The following is a 22,171-nucleotide window of genomic DNA, read 5'->3' as shown; positions in this document are numbered from 1 at the left end:
AGGACTGAAATGGAGCTCTTGAGTTAGCATCAGGAGAAGGGCTGCTATTTGTTTTTCCTTCCTGGGTGGACCTTGTAGGACATCATGACACTGCAGAAGCCTTGATCAGAGACATGAAGCTCACCATCTCACTTAGAATCACACGCTGCTTTCTGCGGTCTCATCATTTTCCTAACAGTGCTCAACACTTGAATGTGTTATGCAAACACATATGACAGCTCCATGGATGGATGCTGTTATTATCACAGTTTTGGAGATGATGAAACTGAGATTCAGAGAGGTTAAGCAATTTTCGTAAAGTCACACAGCTGAAGTCAGTATTCACCTCTAGGCAGCAGGCTCCAGAATTTATGCACTCACCTATTTACACAAGACCAGGAAGTTTAGTCTCATGGCTTCGCAAGTGCTATTCATCCTATCCAAAATCTACCTTTTTTCACCTTGCTGTGACCAGCTTCCCCTTAGAAATCTTCTTGCCAGGGACTCCTGGGTAGCTTAGTCGGTTAAGTGTCTGACTTAGGCTCAGGTCATGATCTCACAGTTTGTGAGCTCGAGCCTAGCATCGAGCTCTCTGTGCTCAGCACAGAGCCCGCTTTGGATCCTCTGTCTCCCTCTTCCCCACTGGTTCTTTCTCTCTCTCTCAAAATAAGAAAGAAAGAAAAAAAGTAAAGAAAGAAAAAGAAAGAAAGAAAGGAGGGAGGGAGGGAAGGAAGGAAGGAAGAAACCTTCCTGCCCAGATCCCTCCTTTCAGACTTTCAGATCCACTTAAGTTCCACCCTTCCATCCCAGAAGTACTCCTTTTTTTTTTTTTAAACAATGTTTATTTATTTATTTGGAGAGAGAGAGAGGAAAACAGAATCCCAAGCAAGTTCTGCACTGTCAGCGCAGAGCTGGACACAGGGGCTCAATCTCACGAACCCTGAGATCATGACCTGAGCCGAAATTAAGAGTCAGACATTTAGCTGAGTGAGCCATCCAGGTGCCCCAGACGTTACTCCTTTTTTGAGAGAAAAATACTGTTGATTTGCATGCACAGTTATGAACTCTTTGCTAGGTAGTAGGTGCAAAGTTTTAGGAAAGATGCACAGATGTGTTCTGTGTCTTCAAGATCTACACAGTTCAAGATGGTAGCCATAGCCGTATGCAACTAAATTTAAATTAATTAAAGTACAATAAAAATTTTAATCTTTCAGTTGCACCATCCACATTTCAAGTGTTCCAGTCGCCACACGTGGCTATTGACTTGTTTGGGACCACATAGATACGGAATATTTCCATCATTGCAGAAAGTCCTGTTGGACATCAGAGGTTGGCAAACTACAGCCTACAAGTTGAGTCTGTCCTGCCACCCATAAGTTTTTTATTGGGACACGGTCACACCCATTGATTGACATGTTGTCTGTGGCTGCTCGGAGGATGCCACAACAGAGTGGAGTAGTTGCAACAGAGGTCAGCTGGCCTGCAGAGCAAAAAAAATGTTTACTGGTTGTTCCTTTACAGAAAAATTTTGTCAGTTCCTGGACTAGATCAAGCAGGGAATGGGACACATTGGAGAATTACAGACGATTCTGTATGTGAGGAAACTTAAGGCACACGCTTGATAGTTAAGCAGGGGAGGTGAATGACGGCTAGGTCCCGGAGGGCCTGGTGTGCCTGCGTTTCCCAGGGTGTGCTCTGAAGGATACGAGTCCTATGAGGTATCACCGTGAGATGCCACACAGAGGGCTCCAGAGTCAAATAAGTTTTGGAGGTGCTAAATACTGACTCCACCTCTTCAAGGTTTCATAGGCATGTTAGAGACTCTGAGAAGTCCTGCAGGGAAAAAAAATATTTTTTTCTGTTTTGCATAGCCTTAAAGATACTTAACTGAAGAACCACCTTTTCTTCTCTAATACCTAGAGTAAAATCCTGCAGAACTGAGGTTACTTGAAGCATACTTTGAGATGCTTAGCCTTAGGAACTATTGAAGGTTCTTAAGCAAAGGAATGACATATTCAAATGTGCAAGTTTTGGTCCTTGGTACTTTGTTGGCACATGTCAGTGGTACAAGCCTTACCTATAGTTCTGGGAATTGGGAATCATCCAAACTAAGCCCAACTGTTCTCTTTGAGGGCAGGCGTTGTTTTACTCATTTGTTGTTTTTTAATTATTTTATTTTATTTTATTTTATTTTATTTTATTTATTTACTTTTCTTTTGCAGGGGGCAAATGAGTGAGGGGCAGAGAGAGAAGCGGGGCTCACCTGGGGCTCATGTTTTTACCCAAAGCGGGTCTGGAGCTCTCCCAAAGCAGGGCTCGTGCACATCCGACATGGGGCTCAAACTCACCAACTGTGAGATCGTGACCTGAGCCAAAGTCAGATGCTTAAATGACTGAGCCATCCAAGCACTATTTTATTTTATTTTATTTTATTTTAAATTTATTGTTTACTTTACATCCAAGTTAGTTAGCATAAGGTGCAACAATGATTTCATGAGTAGATTCCTTAAGCCCCTTACCCATTTAGCCCATCCCCCTTCTGCAACCCTTCTAGCAACCCTCTGTTTGTTTTCTATATTTAAGAGTCTCTTATGTTTTGTCCCTCTCCCTGTTTTTGTATTATTTTTGTTTCCCTTCCCTTACGTTCATCTGTTTTGCATCTTAAATTCCTCATATGAGTGAAGTCATATGATATTTCGCTTAGCATAATACCCTCCAGTTCCTTCCACGTAGTTGCAAATGGCAAGATTTCATTCTTTTGGCTTGCCAAGTAATACTTCATACATATATGTATGTATATGTGTGTGTATTATATGTATATGTACATGTATATGTATTATATGTATATGTGCATATACATATACCACATCTTCTTTATCCATTCATCAGTCGATGGACATTTGGGCTCTTTCTATATTTTGGCTATTGTCGCTAGCGCTGCTATAAGCATTGGGGTGCATGTGCCCCTTCGAAACAGCACACCTGTATCCCTTGGATAAATGCCTAGTAGTGCAATTGCTGGGTCATAGGGTAGTTCTATTTTTAGTTTTTTGAGGAACCTCTATACTGTTTTCCAGAGTGGCTGCACCAGTTTTCATTCCCACCAGCAGTGCAAAAGAGATCCTCTTTCTCCACATCCTCGCCAACGTCTGTTGTTGCCTGAGTTGTTAAAGTTAGCCATTCTGACAGGTGTGAGATGGTATCTCATTGTGGTGTTGATTTGTATTCCCCTGATGATGAGTGATGTGGAGCATTTTTTCACGTGTCAGTTGGCCATCTGGATGTCTTCTTTGGAGAAGTGTCTATTCATGTCTTTTGCCCATTTCTTCACTGGATTATTTGTTTTTTGGGTTTTGACTTTAATAAGTTCTCTAGATTTTAGACACTAACCCTTTATCTGATATGTCATTTGCAAATATCTTCTCCCATTCCATTGGTTGCCTTTTAGTTTTGCTGATCGTTTCCTTCAGTGTGCAGAAGCTTTTTATTTTGATGAGGTCCCAATAGTTCATTTTTGCTTTTGTTTCCTTTGCCTCTGTAGACGTGTGGAGTAAGGAGATGCTGCAGCCGAGGTCAAAGAGGTTTTTTGCCTGCTTTCTCCTTGAGGATTTTGATGGCTTCCTGTCTTATATTGAGGTCTTTCATCCATTTTGAGTTTATTTTTGTGAATGGTGTAAGAAAGTGATCCAAGTTCATTCTTCTTCATGTTGCTGTCCAGTTTTCCCAGCACCATTTGCTGAAGAGACTGTCTTTATTCCATTGGATATTCTTTCCTACTTTGTCAAACATTACTTGGCCATACGTTTGTGGGTCCATTTCTGGGTTCTCTATTCTGTTCCATTGATCTGAGTGTCTTTTTTTGTGCCAGCTTTTTTTATTTTAGAGAGAGAGTGTGTGTGAGCAAGGAAGAGAGAGAGAGAGAGAGAGAGAGAGAGAATCCCAAGCAGGCTCCGTGGTCAGCACAGTGCCTGATGTGGGGCTGGATCCCATGACCCTAGGATGATGACCTGAGCTGAAATCAGGAGTCAGATGCTCAACCGACTGAACCACCCAGGCTCAGTATCTTTTAAAACTCCTTGCTGGCTTTAGACCCTTAGTAAATTCTCAATATGTTTGTGGAATAGAAAAGAATTGGTTGGCAGTATAGTCATAGACATTGAATTACAAAATCCTTAGTCTTCTTCCTTAATTAGCTCCTTGGCAGAAGCTAGTGTCCCCAAACTGGAGGAGCAAATACAGAGAAGAAATGTGAGGGCGGGGGACATATTTTAAGCTGTCAACATGCCTAGAGGTCTAGCAGAGAGGAACCTGCATACACGCGCGCGCGCACACACACACACACACACACACACACACACAGCCTACCTGTAGGGATGCCATCGCTGGCTATCACTCACTTGCTGGGCCAGTATCAGGTCAAATTAACATTTCATTAGTCCTGAGTCAACAGAAAGGCTTCCACATCATCCCACCTCCCAACTCCTGAGACATCAGCCCTGCACGGAGCCTTGAGACCCAAAGCCACCAGGTTTCTTGCATCTGTCTCTGCTTTGGGAGGGAAGCTAGTATGGTTTTTCTTTGGGAGGACAGAGCCACGACAAACTTACTTTGTACATATGTGGTTTCCTTTAGATTCGGTGCTCTCCTGGGGACCTTACCTGTACAGCGTGGTGAGTAGATGCATCCCCAACCCTGCACCCACCCTGGTCAGCAGCCCAGCTGACCTCTTCTGTCTCTGTCTCCAGGAAGAACAGGCTAGCTGAGTTTGCCTGTGAGGTTGACACTGCTCCTTGGGGGCAAATTTTAAAGAAACATCAGCATAGTTACCCATTTTTCCAGGTACCAGAAACACAATTTTTTAAAAATCCTCCCAACTTTTAATTTTTTATTATAAAAAATTTTATATATTTTTAATATATATTTTATTATAATTTGTAATACATTTGTAATAAAATATATCTTTTTATTACAAACATCTTCAAATATGCAGAAAAGTGGAAAGATCACTGTGAACACCCAAGTACCCACCATCTAGACTCTTAACATTTTGCCGTATTTTTTTCATCAATGACTACGTGACTTAAAACAATACACTTTTTTTGTTGTTGTTAATGTTTATTTATTTTTTAGAGAGAGAGAGACAGAGTGTGAGCAGGGGAGGGGCGGAGACAGAGGGAGATGCAGAATCTGAGCCAGGCTCCGAGCTGACAGCAGAGAGCCTGACGTGGGGCTCGAACTCACGGACCATGAGATCATGACCTGAGTTGAAGTCGGATGCTTAACCAACTGAGCCACCCAGGCGCCCCAACAATACACTTTCATATGTAGTCCCTTTTCTCCCTCCCAGTCTGTCAGCCATCCCTAGCTGTACGTGATGCCAGGCTTGTGTCTCTGAGCAACATGGGCCTTTTCGTTCTCGGTTTGCGTTCTAGTCTCTTCTTGATGACCAAGGTCTGGCAGAGGTGTCTCAGGTTGCAGAGCAAGTCCTGGATGCTGTGAATAAGGAGCACTATGTAGAGGCCACCCAGTTGTGGGGGAAAGCGGAAATGCTCATTGAACAGGTAACGGGATACCCTTGGAGGCAGCCCACTTGCCTTGTTCCCATGGAGGAAGGGCTCCTGGTTGGTGTCGTCGGGATTCGGGTCTTATCCCGAGACTCCCCACGAATCTGAAAGTGATCGCATGCTAAGAGATAAGGCTGATGAGTCTGAGCAGTGACGAGGTCAGAAAGCCACCCAGTCCTGCCAGACCTGCTCGTCCTCGGCTGAGCATATGGACTGTGTAAGAAGCGATGTGTCTTGCCAACATGAACGTCTGGATCCTTGCCAAGCATCGCAGCATCCCAGAAGGGAAGGATGCCGGGCTGAGGACTTGAGTGTGTAGGGCCCTCCGAGGCTCTGTTCTCCCTATAAGCTAACACACGGGCCCTTGTTTTCTCCAGCAACTGAGCTCCCCTCGGACGAGCCGCTCACTACCCCCAGGAGACTCGGCTGACAGCTGGTCTCAGCCCTCGGAGCCGCTGCTCCGATCCAAGCGCATTTACAAAGTTAAAGCTGTCCTTGGATAAGCTGGAGAGCCAGTTGTCTTTCTGTTTTGCAGCCTCGATCGTGGGCAAATGAAACAAACAGCCGCATATAATTCTCTGTTTCAGAACACGGATGGGGTGAACTTCTATAACATCTTAACTAAAAGCGCTCCCATGGCTGCGATGGAGTCGAGCCTGGAGTTCACCCAGAGCCACCTAGGTAAGTGGACCTGGAAGTTGCTAGACCCTGTCTGTCTGTCTCTGTACAAGAGGAAATCAATTTATTTATTTTTTTTAGCTTTATTGACATAATTTACATACCGTAAATTGCACCCATGTTAAGTGTATGATTCAGTGGTTTTAGTGCGTCCACCGGGCTGCACTGTCATAACCACCATCCAGTTCTACCACCATCCACTAATCTACGTCTCCACATATGCCTTCCTGGGGCACTTCATATAAAGGGAACCGTGCAGTGGGTGGTCTCTTGCACCTGGGTTCTTTCACTTAGCGTAGTGTCTTGGAACCCAACTTCTGCCCATCAGATTACAACGTCAGTCCCCCTGAAGGCTGGATCGAGTTGTCTTTCAGCTGACCCAGCTTCACTGGATGCCCATACCTGGCATCCTACCTCCGGGAGAGGCCTATAAAGGCTGCAGGAACCCCTCGATTCCACTTCTTAGCCGATTTCCATTGGCCGTGCTGGAGAAACTCAATGGCCCCAAAGTACATAAGATGCAGCAAAGTTAATAAAGCATCTCCACTTTCAACGTGTTTCTGGCCTTCTTCCTCCATCTGGGGTGAATTAAAGCGACACTTTCATTTTCCAGCCGAAAGCCTCCCTCTTAGACACAGCGTCCCAGCAGCTTGGGAAAGACATCGTCTTGGTCTTATTTCCAGTCCTTTGAACTCACCGTGTACCAGTTTGTTTTAGTTCATCTTTACCAACGCCACGTGAGACACCTACAACAGGATACCTTAAGTCAGCTCATGAACGGTCCCATCAGGAAGAAGCTCAAAATCATTCCTGAGGATTGCTCCTGGGGAGGTACTTGCGTGACCTAATTAAGTGCCGTTGGTAGGGTTGGGGGGCAATAGAGGTGAATTCAGACGTCTTAATTTGAAGAATGGGTTTTGTTGATGGGTTGACATGTTGAAGCAGAACAGCTTTACTATCCATGTTTTATAGATGAGCCAAAAAATAGACAGTGTAAATAATGCGCCAAAATTGGTTGAGAATAAGAGGGAAGTGGGGAGATGGGGGAAGGAATGAAATGATGGGTTAGGCGTTGATAACTGATAAACCAGATTGTGGATTGATAAGCCAGATTGTGGGCACCTGAGAATCTTCCCACTGGTTTTACTTTTGTATCAGTTTGAAGTTTCCCGTAATAAACAAAATTGAGATTAAAAAAAAAAAAAAAAAGCCATGCCCAAAGCCATAGTCGGTTGTGGGTATGACTTCCAGACCAAGGTCTTTGGGGCAGGTTTTGACCACCTCCCTGGCAGGCCTCCCTGGGTCCTGACGCTGGATGTGGTCTGGGGTCTACCACCTTCTATTCTGGGGGCCATCTCTGGGGGAAATATCTGGGGTTCTCAGAGACCAGGACCAGGTAGGAAACTTGGATAAGTTCCCGCTTGGTCCTATAGGGAGGCCGTGAGCGAGCGGGACTCCCAGATTCCTGGAGGAGAAACACTCAAGCTGAAGAGGGTTTCCTTTATGTCTGAGTTACCCCAGGGCTATGTCTTTCTAGCAGCTCCTTGATGGCTGCTGAGCCGCTAAGACTCCACCCTGGCCCTTGCTTCCTCTGGGGACGTGGGCCACCCTCCCAACCTAAAGTTAGAGGATTCATCGTAGCCCTGGTGTTTTCATTTCTGGCTCACCCCTTAGAGTTTTCTAGAAATGAGTGGGCAAGTACATTATTTTTAACATTTATTCATTTTTGAGAGAGAGAGAGACAGCACGAGTGGGGTAGGGACATGGGGCAGAGAGACAGGGAGACACAGAATCGGAAGCAGGCTCCAGGCTCTGAGCTGTCAGCACAGAGCCCAAGGCAGGGCTCGAACTCACAAACCGTGAGATCACGACCTGAGCCAAAGTCAGATGTGTAACCAACTGAGCCACCCAGGCACCAAGGGGCGAGTTAATTAGATCGAATAATAAGAATCTGGTGTCAGAGCATGGGGAAGTACAAGCACGGGGAGCCGTTGAGGACTGAGAATAGAGGTGTGAGCCTTCACAGGAGGCCAGCTTAAAGGTCGAGCCTGCAAGAACACCTTTCCAGCTCAGCCCCTTCAGTTTATCTTTGTGATGACAGCGTTTTCCATCCAGCTTCTCTAGCTACAGGGACTCTCACTCCCTGCCCATGTGGCTGGACGGGCAAGGGGACGACATTTTTGCGGACGTTGACTGATAGAAAAAACTCCTTTTTGGCTCCAGCTGTATCTGTGTATGGTCTGGAAAGGACAAACTCTCTGGAAGTACCCACACCCAGGGTCTTGAGCTCTGGTTTGCAGTTAAGCCCACATGCTTTGGAGTCAGCCAGGCCTGAGCCCAGCCTGCCACTGACTAGCTGTTTCCCCCTGAACATGTCTCTGAGCCTCGTGTTCATGAACTCCTGCGCTAGGTTAAGACTCCTCATCTCCTAGGGCTGATGAAGAGGAAGTGGGTTGTTGTTTGTAAAGTGCTTGCTGAAAGCAGCGACTAGCAAATAAAAATTAGTAGCAGCTGTCGTCATTACTTTTGCATTCGATGTTATGGTGACGACGGTCAGGAATCCGGTCGCACTGTGGTACCGACCACCTGTTCTCTTGCCAGGGGCTGGTCCTCCTTGCAGCCTTACTGAGGGCTCGCTCGGCATTGGTTTAGGTCTGATTTGGCCCCACTTGTTCAGAACTTAGAACTTGGCCCCAGTGTTACTCAGCAACGGAGGAAAACTATCACTTGCCCAAAAGCAGAGTTTGTTCCTTGAGAGGACGGCGTTTTCTGAAGCTCCCTGTTTGCTTGGGCATGAAGCCCTCTCTGGGTTTCAGTTCCTCCTGAAAAATGATGTCAGCTGTCAGCACGTGCACTGGAGTGAACAGAGCACATTTGCCCGACAGGCTTCATTTTAGGTGACTGGCTCACGGCGGGGGTTTCTGGGCCGGCTGGTGAAGCATTTGTGTTTTCAGCCTCTGTTATGTGGAACGCGGTGGTGCCTTGTGGGTGCCGGAGCCCAGGATGCTCCGGACTGAAAGGTGCCTCTTGTTGTGGCAGGTTGCAAGCTGTTCCCTCTTTCTGCTTCCCCACGTGCAGGCCAGTCTGCCAGTGTCTTCCAGAACATGGAGGGGGACTTCATGAAGCCGGTCATCAGCATTGTGGATGAGTTGCTGGAAGCCGGGGTCAATGTGACCGTGTATAACGGACAGCTCGATCTCATCGTGGACACCATGGGTAGGAACACAGTCCGTGGGGCACGTGGAGGCAGTTAGTTCCATGGGTTGAGCTGGAAGGGAGCCAGCCTCGGACGTGTCGGTCTTGAGGCTGGTGATGTAGAAATGCCAGGAGGAAGGCCACTTCCTATTATGCCCATGTGCCCTGACCTTGACTTCTTTAAAGAGGACAGAGCTGTGGCCCCTTAGAGAAGCCTGGGCCTGGCAGATTTTTGAGGCCCTTACATATGATGAAAGAAAAGGGATATTCTCCTGGTCATGGGATAAATGCACCGTGGAACCGAGGGAAAACCCCGTCTCCATGCCCCGTCACAGTAGGTGGTAAGCCCTGCAAGCTGAATTGAAACTAAACCCTATTGACTGTAAACCCAGGGGAAATGGGTCCTGTGTGTTTCTGGCTGCAGTAAGACCAGGTGAAGTTCTCAGAACCGGCAGGCAAATCGAGGCACGCAGTCTGACAAGTGTGATGCCTTCACAAGGTCGGCAGGATTGAATATTTCTGCCACTTGTACACCAAGGGCACTAAGGACACTTTGAAAAGGTTCTGCGTTTCTTCCATGAGCTGCTCGGGTGAGCCACGTTAGCATCTACTGACCCTCAGACTTCTCAGTCCTCCGGAGAGTCCTGCCACCTGCACAGGTCCCCACTTTCCTTCCTTCAGAGCATACAGTGATGGGAGAGTCAGGGGCGAACATAGCCGGACCTCAGAGCTTCTAAGTGCCTCCCCGTTGTCTTGGGTATCACTGGGGGTTTGCTAGAAATGCAGTCTCAGGCCTCACCCAGCCCCACTGACTCAGAATCTGCATTGTAACGAATCTCGGGATGAGCCTTATGCACATTACAGTTTGGGAAATGTGAAATTATGGACCCTGGATTTTTGTTTCTACCCCACCCAACTGTTGATGCCAGACCCTTCTTTGTCCCTCCCACCAGGTCAGGAGGCCTGGATGCGGAAATTGAAGTGGGCCGAACTGCCCAAATTCAATCAGCTGAAGTGGAAGGCCCTGTACAGCGACCCTCAATCTTCTGAAACGTCTGCTTTTGTCAAGTCCTACAAGAACCTGGCTTTCTACTGGATTCTCAGAGCTGGGCACATGGTGAGAGAGAGTCCGGCAGCCTTTGTTGTGGGCTCTCAGCTGTTCTGAGAACAAAGCCACGGGCAGTTGATTATGCGTGGGTGCACTGCCTGTTTCGGCCTTAGGAGAAGTGCTTTGGGCTTGGGAGTATTTTGAAGTCTCTAGTTAATTTTTGCTATTAGTGCTTCATTCCTTTGAGTCTAGAAATTCTCATTTATTTATGTATTATTATTTTTAAGATTTAAAACATTTTTTAAGTAACCTCTACATCCAAGGTGGGGCTCGAACTCCCAACCCTGAGGTCAAGAGTCGTACGCTCTACCAACGAAGCCAGGCGGGCGAACCTGGAAATTCTCATTTAAAAAAGCAAACCCTTCTGAGAGCGTTAAGCTAGGCTCTCTATCCTTTATTCCTTAGTTTAAATGAATTTAGTGTGACTTTCCTTTTCGTTCGTCCTGGGGGAAGAAGGGAGAAATTGTCTTTCCCTGACATTTTCAGGGAGCAAAACCCAAAGTTCAGTGCTCTGGAAAGCAGAGTCCCAGTGCGTGGTACAAGGTAGGGGGCAGTGTTTTCGAGCAGCGGTAGCTCCAGAATTTCAGTTTGGAAGAGGCTTTCTGTGCAAAGACGAGGCCGCTTCGCTCCTGCATTTCTGAGCGAACACACTATTTCCCCTTAGGTTGTATGTTGACTGAGTGGCTTTCCGTGGGCCGGGGGAGATTATAAAGGGATAAATCCACTGTATACACACACGTGTGCATGCCTGTGCACGAACAGACACCTATGCAGGTACCAGAGGAGAAGGCGCCCTGTGGGTTATGCTTTGGTTTGGCTACTTAAATACAGGGTTTCTCTTCTTCCCAGGATGGTGGTTTCCTGGAGAAGATTCGTTGGGAGGGATGGTAAGGTGCCCTCTGGCCTGCCCTGCCTACTTGGCTCACTTGTGCTTAGGACACACTCCATAGAGAATGAGCTGGGGGGGCAGTAGTCTGCTTAGAAAGTGGGTCTAGGGGAGCGCCTGGGTGGCTCAGTTGGTTAAGCGTCTGACTCGTGGTTTCGGTTCAGGTCACGATCTCACGGTTCGTGAGATGAGCCTTGCGTCGGGCTCTGCGCTAACAGTTCGGAGCCTGCTTGGGATTCTCTCTCTCCTTCTCTCTCTGTCCCTCCCCCACTCTCTCTATCTCTGTCAAAATAAATAAATAAACTTAAAAAAAAAGCAGGCCTGGGAAACTGGTCTTTAAGCTCGGTTTGTACATGAAGCACATAGTTTGTACGTTAAACATACACAGTATGTTTATTTGGATGGCTGGGGAGGTGATGAGAGAGATTTTGGCAGGGATCTAAGTGCCCCCTCCACGAACCACTCCTCAGGGCTATCAGCTAGGCAGAGAGGAGGTGTAGGAGCAAGGAGAACAGGATGTGCAGGTCCAGAGGAACCTTCAGACCATCGAGGCCACAGGCACTGGGGAGAGATACCGAGTTAGGTATCTCCCTGTCCTGAAAGCAACAGTCGGGCTGTTGAGGGTCCTAAAGCAAAGGAGTGAAAGTACCAGATTTGTCTAAGAAATAACATTCTAGCAGCAAAGGGCCTGGGACAAGACTGGGGCAAAGAGCCGAGCCGATCAAAGATGCTTTTATAGGGGCGCCTGAGTGGCTGTCGGTGAAGCATCCGACTTGGGCTCAGGTCATGATCTCGTGGTCCGTGAGTATGCACCCCATGTCGGGCTCTGTGCTGACAGCTCTGAGCCTGGAGCCTGCTTCGGATTCTGTGTCTCCTTCTCTCTCTGTCCCTCCCCCACTCACGGTCTGTCTGTCTCTCGCTCTCTCAAAAATCTATAAACATTAAGATGTTTTCATAGTGATCCAGAAGGGAGAGAAGTGAGGAATTTGATACAGGAGAATGGTAACTGCCTGTAGAACAGCCAAGTGGGACGCCCATAAGACCACTGAATATATATGCTGTGTTTCTATGACCCGAAGGCCAATTTTTGTTGCGGGAGAGAGAGATTTGGGAGTGGAATATGAAAAATGCCTGGGACAGGGCCCTGGGAGCACCAGGGTGTAAGAGGCAGGAGGCGAAAGAAGGACATACAAATTGAGACTTGAGAAGGGGCAGCCGGGAAAGTAGGAGAGAGGCTGGGGACTCGGGTATCCGCCAAGTAGAGGGGCCAGTGGTGCCGCAAGCCGCCACGAACTCAGGTAAAGGAGTGACGTGTGGGCTCCCTCGTATCCATAGTGGTCGTGGCAAGCGATCTCAGTGCAATGGAAAGGACGGAGCAGGTGGATGAGCAGTTTTCCTCCAGAAACCGGAAGGAAGTAGAGCCTGCCCTTTGAAGACACTTGATCTGAAGGGACCATGAACGAGGCCGCAGGACTTGGGGTTAGGACGGCATTTTTGTTAGGGCTTTGAGTATGCTGAGTCCCCTCAATATCAACTAGGAGAAAGCCGGTAGGATGTCTTAGGACACAGAGCTGTGACTGTAGGCCGCATAGGCAGGTGGGAGGGGAAGCAGGAAGGGACGGGCTGCGTGCTGTCAGTGGTGTGTTGGAGTTCAGGCCCGTTTCCTCTGGTTTGTCACCTAGGGAACAAGAGATCAGTTGGGGCAGGCTTAAAATAGTTCTTGGAAACTGTTATTAAGTTCTCCCCAACCACTTCCCCTTTAGTTGATGAAATGTCATTCTGCTATACCCCACTGTGCCTGTGCTTCCTGGGGACCGGGCTGGGAGAGAGGGTCAGGGACAGCAGTGTGCCACAGAGAATCAGGGAGCCATGGAGTTTCAGAACTCGTGCCATCAACTCGACCCTGATCATTGTGGAGGAGAAACTGAGGCCTCCGCCCCTCCCCTTTTTTGATGGTGTGTGGGTAGGAGGTTTATAAAGGAATTACTCGAAAAATCTAAGGGAGAAATGAAAGAAAGTTGAATGTAACAATACAAAAATGGGGTGCCACCCCAAAACAAAGCATCTTGTTTGTTTATTATCTGTTGACAGATTTCCTACTAGCTTCCGTCTTGGCTATTTCATACTCCATTTCCAGTCTGAGATCCTTCCTGCACAGAGCATCCTTTAAAATGTCTAGCACCTTCCCTCTTCCTTGAACAGGCTAGGTGCTGGTAACGTAAGCATGGGTCTTACAAAGAAACCAACCAGGGCGCCTGGGTGGCTCAGTTGGTTAAGCATCCGACTTTGGCTCAGGTCATGATCTCACGGTTCGTGAGTTCGAGCCCCATATCGGGCTCTCTACTGTCAGCGCAGAGTCCACTTTGGATCCTCTGCCTCCCTCTCTCTCCCCCTCCCCCGCTCGTTCTCTCTCCCTCCCTTCCTCTCTCTCTCTCTCTCTCTCTCAAATAAGTAAAAACATTAAAAAAGGGGGGGAAAAGGAAACAAAATCAACAGATCAGCCCCAAGTGGAGTGGAAGGTTCTTTCCTAAATGCTGACTTCTTTAGATCCCTGTAATCTGACAAGCTTTTGTCCCGTGCAGGGGTCATTTCGCAGACGGGACCCTCCCTTACAGGACGCGCTCAGGTGCAGCTGGCCTCTCAGGCTGCTGTCCCAGAGCTGTACTTCCCGTGGGAGCAGGGTCTCAGGACGTCGCCCCTGACCCCAGAACCAGGGACATAACCAGGAGGGCTAACTCGGACCCTGTTCGGCTCTAGGTTCCTTCTGACCAAGGAGACATGGCTCTGAAGATGATGAGGATGGTGACTCAGCAGGAATAGGATGGACCGGAGGTGAGTTGCTTGGCCTTGGGGCACAGGGGCTGAAGCGAGCACCCTTCAGCTGTAGGAGGCACTGCTCTCCCTTGAACCCACTCGCCTGTGCGCGTGAAGTTTCCTGCCCGCTTCTCCAGAGAACAGAATCGCAGCCTCCGTGGCAACTTGGAAATCAGTTCTGCTTCCGAACAAACCTAAGTTGTTTTCTTCTCTAATGGATTTGTTTTCATCAAAATGAAAGGTTGAAATAAGTTAACATGTTTGTATTACAAAAGTAAATTATGTGGTCTATGGGGGAAAAAAAGAGAAAGACAGGTAAACAACAAAATAAACACCCTTTTACTCCCTTCCCCGGGATAAGTTCGGCTGTCAGTTTAGTGTCTGTCTTTGGAAGTCTTTTTTTGCTATATATGCATGTATATTTTTTACAAGAATGGAATCATTACCGTATGTTGTTTTACTGCCTTGTTCACATATCCGTTTGTCCTAAACACCTCTTCATGTCAGTAAAGTTTCTTCTGTAACATTTTTTTTAATGCTTATTTATTTTTGAAGGAGAGAGAGAGAGAGACAGAGCGTGAGTGGGGGAGGGGCAGAGAGAGAGGGAGACACAGAATCCGAAGCAGGCTCCAGGCTCTGAGCTGTTAGTACAGAGCCTGATGCGGGGCTCGAACTCATGAGCCATGAGATCATGACCCGAGTCGAAGCCAGATGCTCAACTGACTAAGCCATCCAGGCACCCCTTTCTATAGCATTTTTAATAGCTGCTGAAGCATTCCATTTTGTGGATGCACCATCATTTATGTACCAAATGCACAACTGTTTCACGTAAGCAATGTCTCCTTTGTCGCTGCTATAAACAGTGCTCTGGTGATTCATCCTGACAGTTATATTTTTATACACATCCTCATTATTTTCTTGCAATAAATTCCTAAAAGCATAACTGTGAAGTCAAAGAATTGGAGCTTTTCTTTAAAATCAAAATGAGGGGCACCTGGGTGGCTCAGTTGGTTGAGCATTCAACTCTTAATTTTGGCTCGAGTCATGATCTCACCGTTTGTGAGTTCGAGCCCCACGTTGGGCTCTGGGCTGACAGCACAGAGTCTGCTTGGGATTCTGTCTCTGCCCTCCCCTATGCATGCTCACTTTCCCTCTCTCTCTCTCTCTCTCTCTCTCTCTCTCTCTGTCTCTCATAATAAATAAATAAAACTTACAAACTTCTAAAATTTTTTTTGAAGTTTATTTATCTTGAGAGAGAGAGAGAGAGAGGAGCAGAGAGAAAATCCCAAGCAGGCTCCACACTGACAGCACAGAGCCTGACGTGGGGCTCGAACTCACCAACCGTGAGATCATGACCTGAGCTGAAATCAAGAGTTGGATGCTTAACCTACTGAGCTACCCAGGTGCCTCAAGGTCTTTAATTTTAAAATCCAGGCTTTTAAGTTTTAGTGTGTGGCTCACGATCTGCAGAAGGGATGTGATAGCCTCTATGCTGATCCTGAAAAGAACACTATTGCCTGTGGTTGCAGGGCTGAGATATTGAAAACCAAACCCAAAGTCTTCCTGCAGCACATAAGGAGAGAGTTACCAGCGGGTTATGCCTGCATGACCAGCCCTTTTGGACCTGAGATTAAAACAGGGACACCCCACATTTACCCGTGGTTCACCGGTGGAGGGCAAGCACTCCTGCGTGCCATGGACAAGGAAGACAGGCTTGTCTGTCAGTTTTGATCCCTCTGGACTCAACCAGTATATGTTCTCCTGCGGCTTCTGCTGCATATCCTTTGCTGGAAAAAAATTTAGCTATGAGTATAACTAGTCACCGAGTCTTGTGAGTCCTGGCATTGAATTACAACCCAAATTGAATCCCCAACCTCACAGGGAACCTCTGTTTCATTAGTCGTTAGGGGACTAGGGGGCGCCTGGCTGGCTCAGTCAGTAGAGTGCGTGACTCTTGATCCCAAGGTCATGAGTTCAAGCCCCCCGTTGGGCACGGGGCCTGCTTTAAAAAAAATGAAATAGAAGCTAGGGTATTAGTTGGGAAGGAATGTGAGTTTGAACATTAGGAAGGGCCATGTAGACAGATTCCAGTGAAGCTAGGGACAGCGAACCTTTTTTGCCACTTGAAGCAACCTTCTATCCCTGCCTGAGGAAGTTAACATTCTCCTGCCCTGAGATCCGGTAACCAATCCCAAGATGCCCAAAGCCCTCTTCTTGCGACATTATATTCTCTCTCAACCCACACCCATGGCTTTATGGAAATTCCCTATGATCAGCTCCCTGGGGAGGAAGTCTCAGGCTTGGTTTATAGATAGCTCCACGTGGTGGGCATGCGTCCCCTGAGAATGGACAGCTGTAGCACGAAAGCCCTTCTCCGGAACAGCCCTGAAACATGGTCAGGGGAAATCCTCCTAGTGGACAGAACTGGGGACACTATACCTGTTTGTTCACTTTGCCTGGAAAGAGAGGTGGTCAGAAGAAAGGGTCTGCACCCAAATCATCATTTGGCTGGGTAGTTGCACTTGGAAGGAACACAACTGAAAAATCAAAAGGTCTGAGGAAGAGGTATGAGCATAGACCTCCGAGTGGCAGAATAGGAGGATAACTTGTGTTCCGTGTGAATGCTCACCAAAGCAGAGAGGAAGATTTTAACAATCAGGTGGTTAGGACGACGCATTCCGTAGACATCAGACAGTCTCCTTCCCCAGCAACCTCTGTGAACTCAATACCAATTGAAGTGGCCACTGTGACAGCGATGGAGATTATACATTTGCTACTGGAACATGGACTTGTGCTCACCAAGACTGATCTGGCTATAGCTGCTGCTGAGTGCCTAATCTGCCAACAGAAGGAACTGCACTGAGTCCCTGATACGGCACCATTGCCTGAAGGCGTCAGCCAGCTACCCGGTGTTAAGTTGATTACATTGGACCACTTTCATTATGAAAGAGGCAGCAAGTTGTTCTTATTGGAATTGACACTTGCTCTGGACTTGGATTTGTCTTCCCTGCCTGCAGTGTTTCTGCCAAAACTACCATCTGTGGCCTTACAGCATGTGTCGTCCGCCATCATGCTATTCACAACAAACGAAGCGCAGAAGTGACTCATGCTCTTGGAATTCACTGATCTGAACCATGTTCCCCATTACCTTAAAGGGACTGCCTTAACACATGGTTGAATGGCTTTTTGAAGATTCAGGTACAGTACCAGCTAGGTGGTGACATCTTGCGGGGCTGGGGCAACGTCCTTCAGTATGCAGTGTATGCTCTAAATCGGCATCCCACGCTTCTCCCGTGCTCTGGATTCAGGAGTCCAGGAATCAAGGGATACAAATGAAAGTAACTCCTCACTATCAGCCCAGTAGTCAAATTTTTGCTTGCCATCCCTGCAACTTTAGCCTCTGCTGGTCTAGAAGTCTTAGTTACAAAGGCAGACACGCTTTCATCAGGAGACACAGCAAAGATTGCATTGAACTGGAGCTTGAAGCTGCCATCTGGCGTCTTTGGGCACTGGATAAACAGGCAAAGTCCAGGCTGGGGTGATTGATCCTGACTATCAAGGGGGAACTGGGTTGCTACTACACAGGATTAAGGAGGGAGAATGCAAGAGATCTTTTGGGGTACCTTGTAGTACACCCATAGCCTCTGGTTAAAGTCAATGGAAAATGGTAATAACCCAATTTAGACTGGTAGTGGCCCAGACCTCGCACAAAGGTTTGGGTCATTCTACCAGTAAAGGAATTATGACCAACTAAGGTGCTCGCCGAAGGCAAAAGAAATATGGAATAAATAGTGAATGATGCTAGTTATTAATACTAGCTGTGACCTCGTGACCTGTTGTAGAACAAAGACTGTAACAGTTATAAGTATTTCTTCCTTATTTTGATGTGAATATATTATAAATATTAACCAAAATCTTGTAATCTCTTCTCTCAACCCTTTATCATCTAATTTAAGATGTGCTCATAATAGATAACTTTATATGTAAGTATCTAAGTTATAAGATGTCAAAAAGGGAGTATGAATGAATCAGCTAGGAAAAGAATGTACGTTATCCAAAGACAAAAAAGGGACTCTGGTGTTGTTCTGGGGGAGAAAGTCAGCGTGGCTTGGGCCGTGTGGGGGATATTGCGTGGTGTTCCGCAGAAGCGTGATTTTGTTGCTGTCTTTATTTGGAGATTAAGCATAGTTTAAGGCACTGTGTACGGGTGCCAAGTCGAAAATGGATGGACTGTGGGGTCTTTGTAATGTTTCTACTTGCCCAGGCCAAATTATATTTCCCAGAATTACCTCTCCTGTATGTTTCTGATTAGAATGGCCCACAAGACTGGAGATTTTCGTGGAGATTTAGAGGATAGAAATGAGGCAGCAGCCAACGTTAGCTCAAATGTGCTGTCATTTATCTGCCGGCTCAGCTCATGAGCAGCTGGGCTTACAACAGTCTGCCTTCCCTTGGACCCTCCTGGAGCTTCTCTGCCCCTTGGGCCCGATGAGTGTGCTTAGGTCTGTGATGAAGACCGAACTGGCATGAGTTTTGTTCCAGGGACTGTCCTCATGGACTCCAGCTCTTGTTCCTCTTATTTTTGAGAGAGAGCGCGAGCAGGGGAGGGGCAGAGAGAGGAGGAAAGGGGATCTGAAGTGGGCTCTGCACCGACAGCAGAGAGCCTGATGGCGGGGCTCAAACTCATGAACCACGAGCTCGTGACCCGAACTGAAGTCAGATGCTTAACCGATTGAGCCACCCAGGCGCCCCAGGTTGCTTGTTCTTTCTCTAGTTAGAGAAAGAACTTTATGTCCATTGTCCCTTCCTGACCGCTTGCCCTGTGGACTTCAGTCTCCAGCATCACATTTTGAAGGCACCAGCCTCAGGAAGACTGCCTACCCAGCTCCCACGCTGCACGAGTCGAATCCCTACACACACACACACACGCACACACACGCACACGCATGTACACACTTGCACATGCATGCACACACATGTGCGTGCGCACAGTTCCGCTTCTCTGATTGAACCTGACTGATACCATAAATTAGATTCAATTATTTCTTAATGGATTCAAAGTAGCCCCACAACTGGAATCTGAATATTTGATAAAGGCGCTCTGTTCTGTACAACTTAATCAGCTGCAGAACCCTTGGGTCACATCTTTCCTTCATTGTTGGTATCAACTGCTGCTGAGAAATTTGAAGCCACCTTGACTTTGTATTTTTTACCTTTATAAACAGTTAATTTTATATCTGGATGCTGGACACTTGTTTAATCTTACAAAATGGTAACTTCAGATGGTACATTGATGTGTATAGTCTTGAATTAATTTTGCCTGATATTTAGTGAGTTTTTTGGTTCATAGGTTTAGATCACCAGTTGAGCAATGTTTTCCACGGCATATGTGAATATTGTTTCAAGCTCTTTTTCCCACTTTTCTGTGCTTCTGTTTTTATTCCAGGGACTTTGTTTTTTCTTTAAAAAATTTTTTTTTATGTTTTATTTTTGAAAGAAAGAGACAGAGTGCAGATGGGGGTGGGGCAGAGAGGGAGGGAGACACAGGATCCAGAGCAGGCTCCAGGCTCTGAGCTGTCCACACAGAGCCACCTAGTCGCCCCATAGGTACTTTTAATCAAGACTGCCATCAGCAGGTGGTAGCCAACGCTACGGCAGTAATCATTTCGCAACTTACAAATGTATTAAATCAATACATTGTACACCTGAAACTCACACAGTCTGTCAATGATAGCTCAAAAAAAGCTGGGAAAATCAAGGTTGCATCAACATCAGTACTTTGGTTTTCGGTAATATTTGGTCAATTTTTGACTTTTCTGAAGCACTTTTATTTTCTGTAATTCTCTTTCTCCTTATTTCCCCCATTATGCCAGCTGCTGTTCCCCCTTCTTACTGATGTCTTCTCGTCTGCTTCTTCATTTCCTGTTTCGTGGATTTGTGTCTGCTCTAATGTCCTTGAGAGGGAGCAATGCGCAAACCTCTTCTAGTACAAACCTTCCAAAGAATGTTCCTGATTGCTTCCCGGCCTTTTGGCTGAGATCAAGTGTAGTATCTGTTCTAATCAGTTTAATATCTTAAACGTCCTGTATCCAAAGAAGGTTCCTCATCTGTCTTTTGTATCTCATGTTAATTTCCTCCATTTTAGTTGATGTTCGGTTTTTCATGTTTGTGTGTTTGCTTTTTGTTTATGTGTACATATCTCTGAATGAGGATAGTTATGGGAATCCTCCAATTTCTGATCCAGTTCATCTGGTTATTTTTTAGATTGTTCACTTAGTTCTTGTTCCAGAATATTTGGTGTTGTGGATGCACATGGTCTATTTAGTCTTCCAGTTGCCTGAGGGAGGTGGAGCTGGGATGTTAGGCAGTAATTATTGGGAACATCTTCCCTGTGGCCAACTAATGGCAGAAAGCACTCGGATTTTGTTGTGTTTCCTGCTTTAGGACAGACCAACCATTTTGCTAAGAAGTTAAGAGAGAGCTAGGGACTTATTTGATGGGCATTTTAGTTATCTATTGCTACATAATAAATTATCCAGAAACTCTGTGACTTAGGACATTCATTATCTGATAGTTTGTGGGGGTCAAGAACCTGGGCATGGCTTACTGAGTCCTCTACGTGAGGGCCCCTCACTAGACTGCCATGAAGGTGTTGGCTAGGGCTGCAATGGGTGGTCTCGGGGCTCCAGTGGGGAAGGACCAGCTTCCAAGCTCATTCATGAGGTTGTCGGTGAGATTCAGTTCCTCACAGGACTGAGGGCGTCCCGCAGCTACTTGCCATGTGAAACTCTCCACAGAGCAGCTCACCTTGTGGCAGCCTGCGTCATCAGAGCAAGCAAGAGAAGAGTCAGAGTTCAGGCAAGATCAAGGTCACCGTCTTATAACTAATTTCAGAAGTGCTGTCTTATCTCCTTGACCTATTCTGTTCTTTAGGAGCAAGTCAATAACCCAGCCCACACTCAAGCAGAGGAGATTATGCAAGGGCGTGAATGCCAGGAGGTGGACCATCATTGGAACCATTTAGAAGCCAGCTACCACGGTGGTAGCTGTCTTTCCTCACTTCACATCTCTTCTCATCAGGGGCAGGGTCTGTGGAGAAGGCATGGTGACGTGTGGCCTTTTGGGCTCTCCTCACTCCCCACACATGGGGGAAGAATAGGCTCACTAGGGTGTTTCACGTCTCTCCCGGCACCTGCCCGACTTGTAGTCCTTCTTACAAGTGCGAGGAGTGTTAGTGCGACCCTGAAGAATTGCATCCACCCACTTTGCACCATGTTTCATTCCTGCCTTGAAAGGGGGAGCTTAGGTGCCTGGGTGGCTCAGTCGGTTAAGCGTCTGACTTCGGCTCAGGTCATGATCTCACAGCTCGTGAGTTCGAGCCCCGCGTTGGGCTCTATGCTGACAGCTCAGGGCCTGGAGCCTGCTCTTCAGATTCTGTGTCTCCCTCTCTCCTGCCCCTCCTCTGATCCCACTCTGTCTCTCTCTCTCTCTCTCTCTCTCTCTCTTTCTCTCTCTCTCTCTCAAAAATAAATAAACATTTAAAAAAATTAAAAAATTTAAAAAAAGAAAGAAAAGGCGAGCTTGTCTCAAACCTGCTCATCCTCTGGCAGTTTGGTCCAGATTTGCAACATATCACATTCACCACATATCATAGTCGTTGAGCGTTTATTATATACAAGATGCTTTGTATGGATTTTTACATCTTAATCCCCCAGGCTTCTGGAGTACAGTAATTGTTGCCATTTTAAAGAACAGAAGCGGAAGGCTTGGCGAGATCGCATAACTTGGCCACGGCCCCACAGCTATGAGCGGCAAATCCGGGGTGTTAAGGGTGTAACCAGCATATAAAGTTTCAGAGACTGTCAAGCAAACTCATTGGGGTTTGGTTTCACAGAGAGGGTGCTTTAAGTTCATCCAAATTCATTTTGCGTACTTGATTCATTAGTG

The 22,171-nt window shown here is 46.8% G+C and overlaps 1 protein-coding gene and 1 pseudogene across 1 annotated transcript in view; both read left to right on the top strand.

Moving 5' to 3' along the window:
• Positions 1–14,750, top strand: part of SCPEP1 (serine carboxypeptidase 1) — a 32,210-nt gene extending 17,460 nt beyond the window's left edge. Inside the window, exons 7-13 of the mRNA XM_043583987.1 lie at positions 4,612–4,649; positions 5,412–5,540; positions 6,131–6,224; positions 6,939–7,052; positions 9,300–9,437; positions 10,370–10,533; positions 14,168–14,750. Coding sequence (XP_043439922.1) covers positions 4,612–4,649; positions 5,412–5,540; positions 6,131–6,224; positions 6,939–7,052; positions 9,300–9,437; positions 10,370–10,533; positions 14,168–14,230 — 740 coding nt within the window. The 3' untranslated portion in view covers positions 14,231–14,750. The remainder of the gene's footprint in view (positions 1–4,611; positions 4,650–5,411; positions 5,541–6,130; positions 6,225–6,938; positions 7,053–9,299; positions 9,438–10,369; positions 10,534–14,167) is intronic.
• Positions 14,751–20,237: 5,487 nt separating this feature from the next.
• On the top strand, positions 20,238–20,349 carry LOC122486272 (annotated as a pseudogene).
• Positions 20,350–22,171: the final 1,822 nt, after the last annotated feature.

The sequence above is a fragment of the Prionailurus bengalensis genome, chromosome E1 (assembly GCF_016509475.1).
Source record: "Prionailurus bengalensis isolate Pbe53 chromosome E1, Fcat_Pben_1.1_paternal_pri, whole genome shotgun sequence".
NCBI lineage: Eukaryota > Metazoa > Chordata > Mammalia > Carnivora > Felidae > Prionailurus > Prionailurus bengalensis.
The sequence above is the reverse complement of the archived record's forward strand: the minus strand, read 5'-3'. Positions and strand labels throughout refer to the sequence as shown.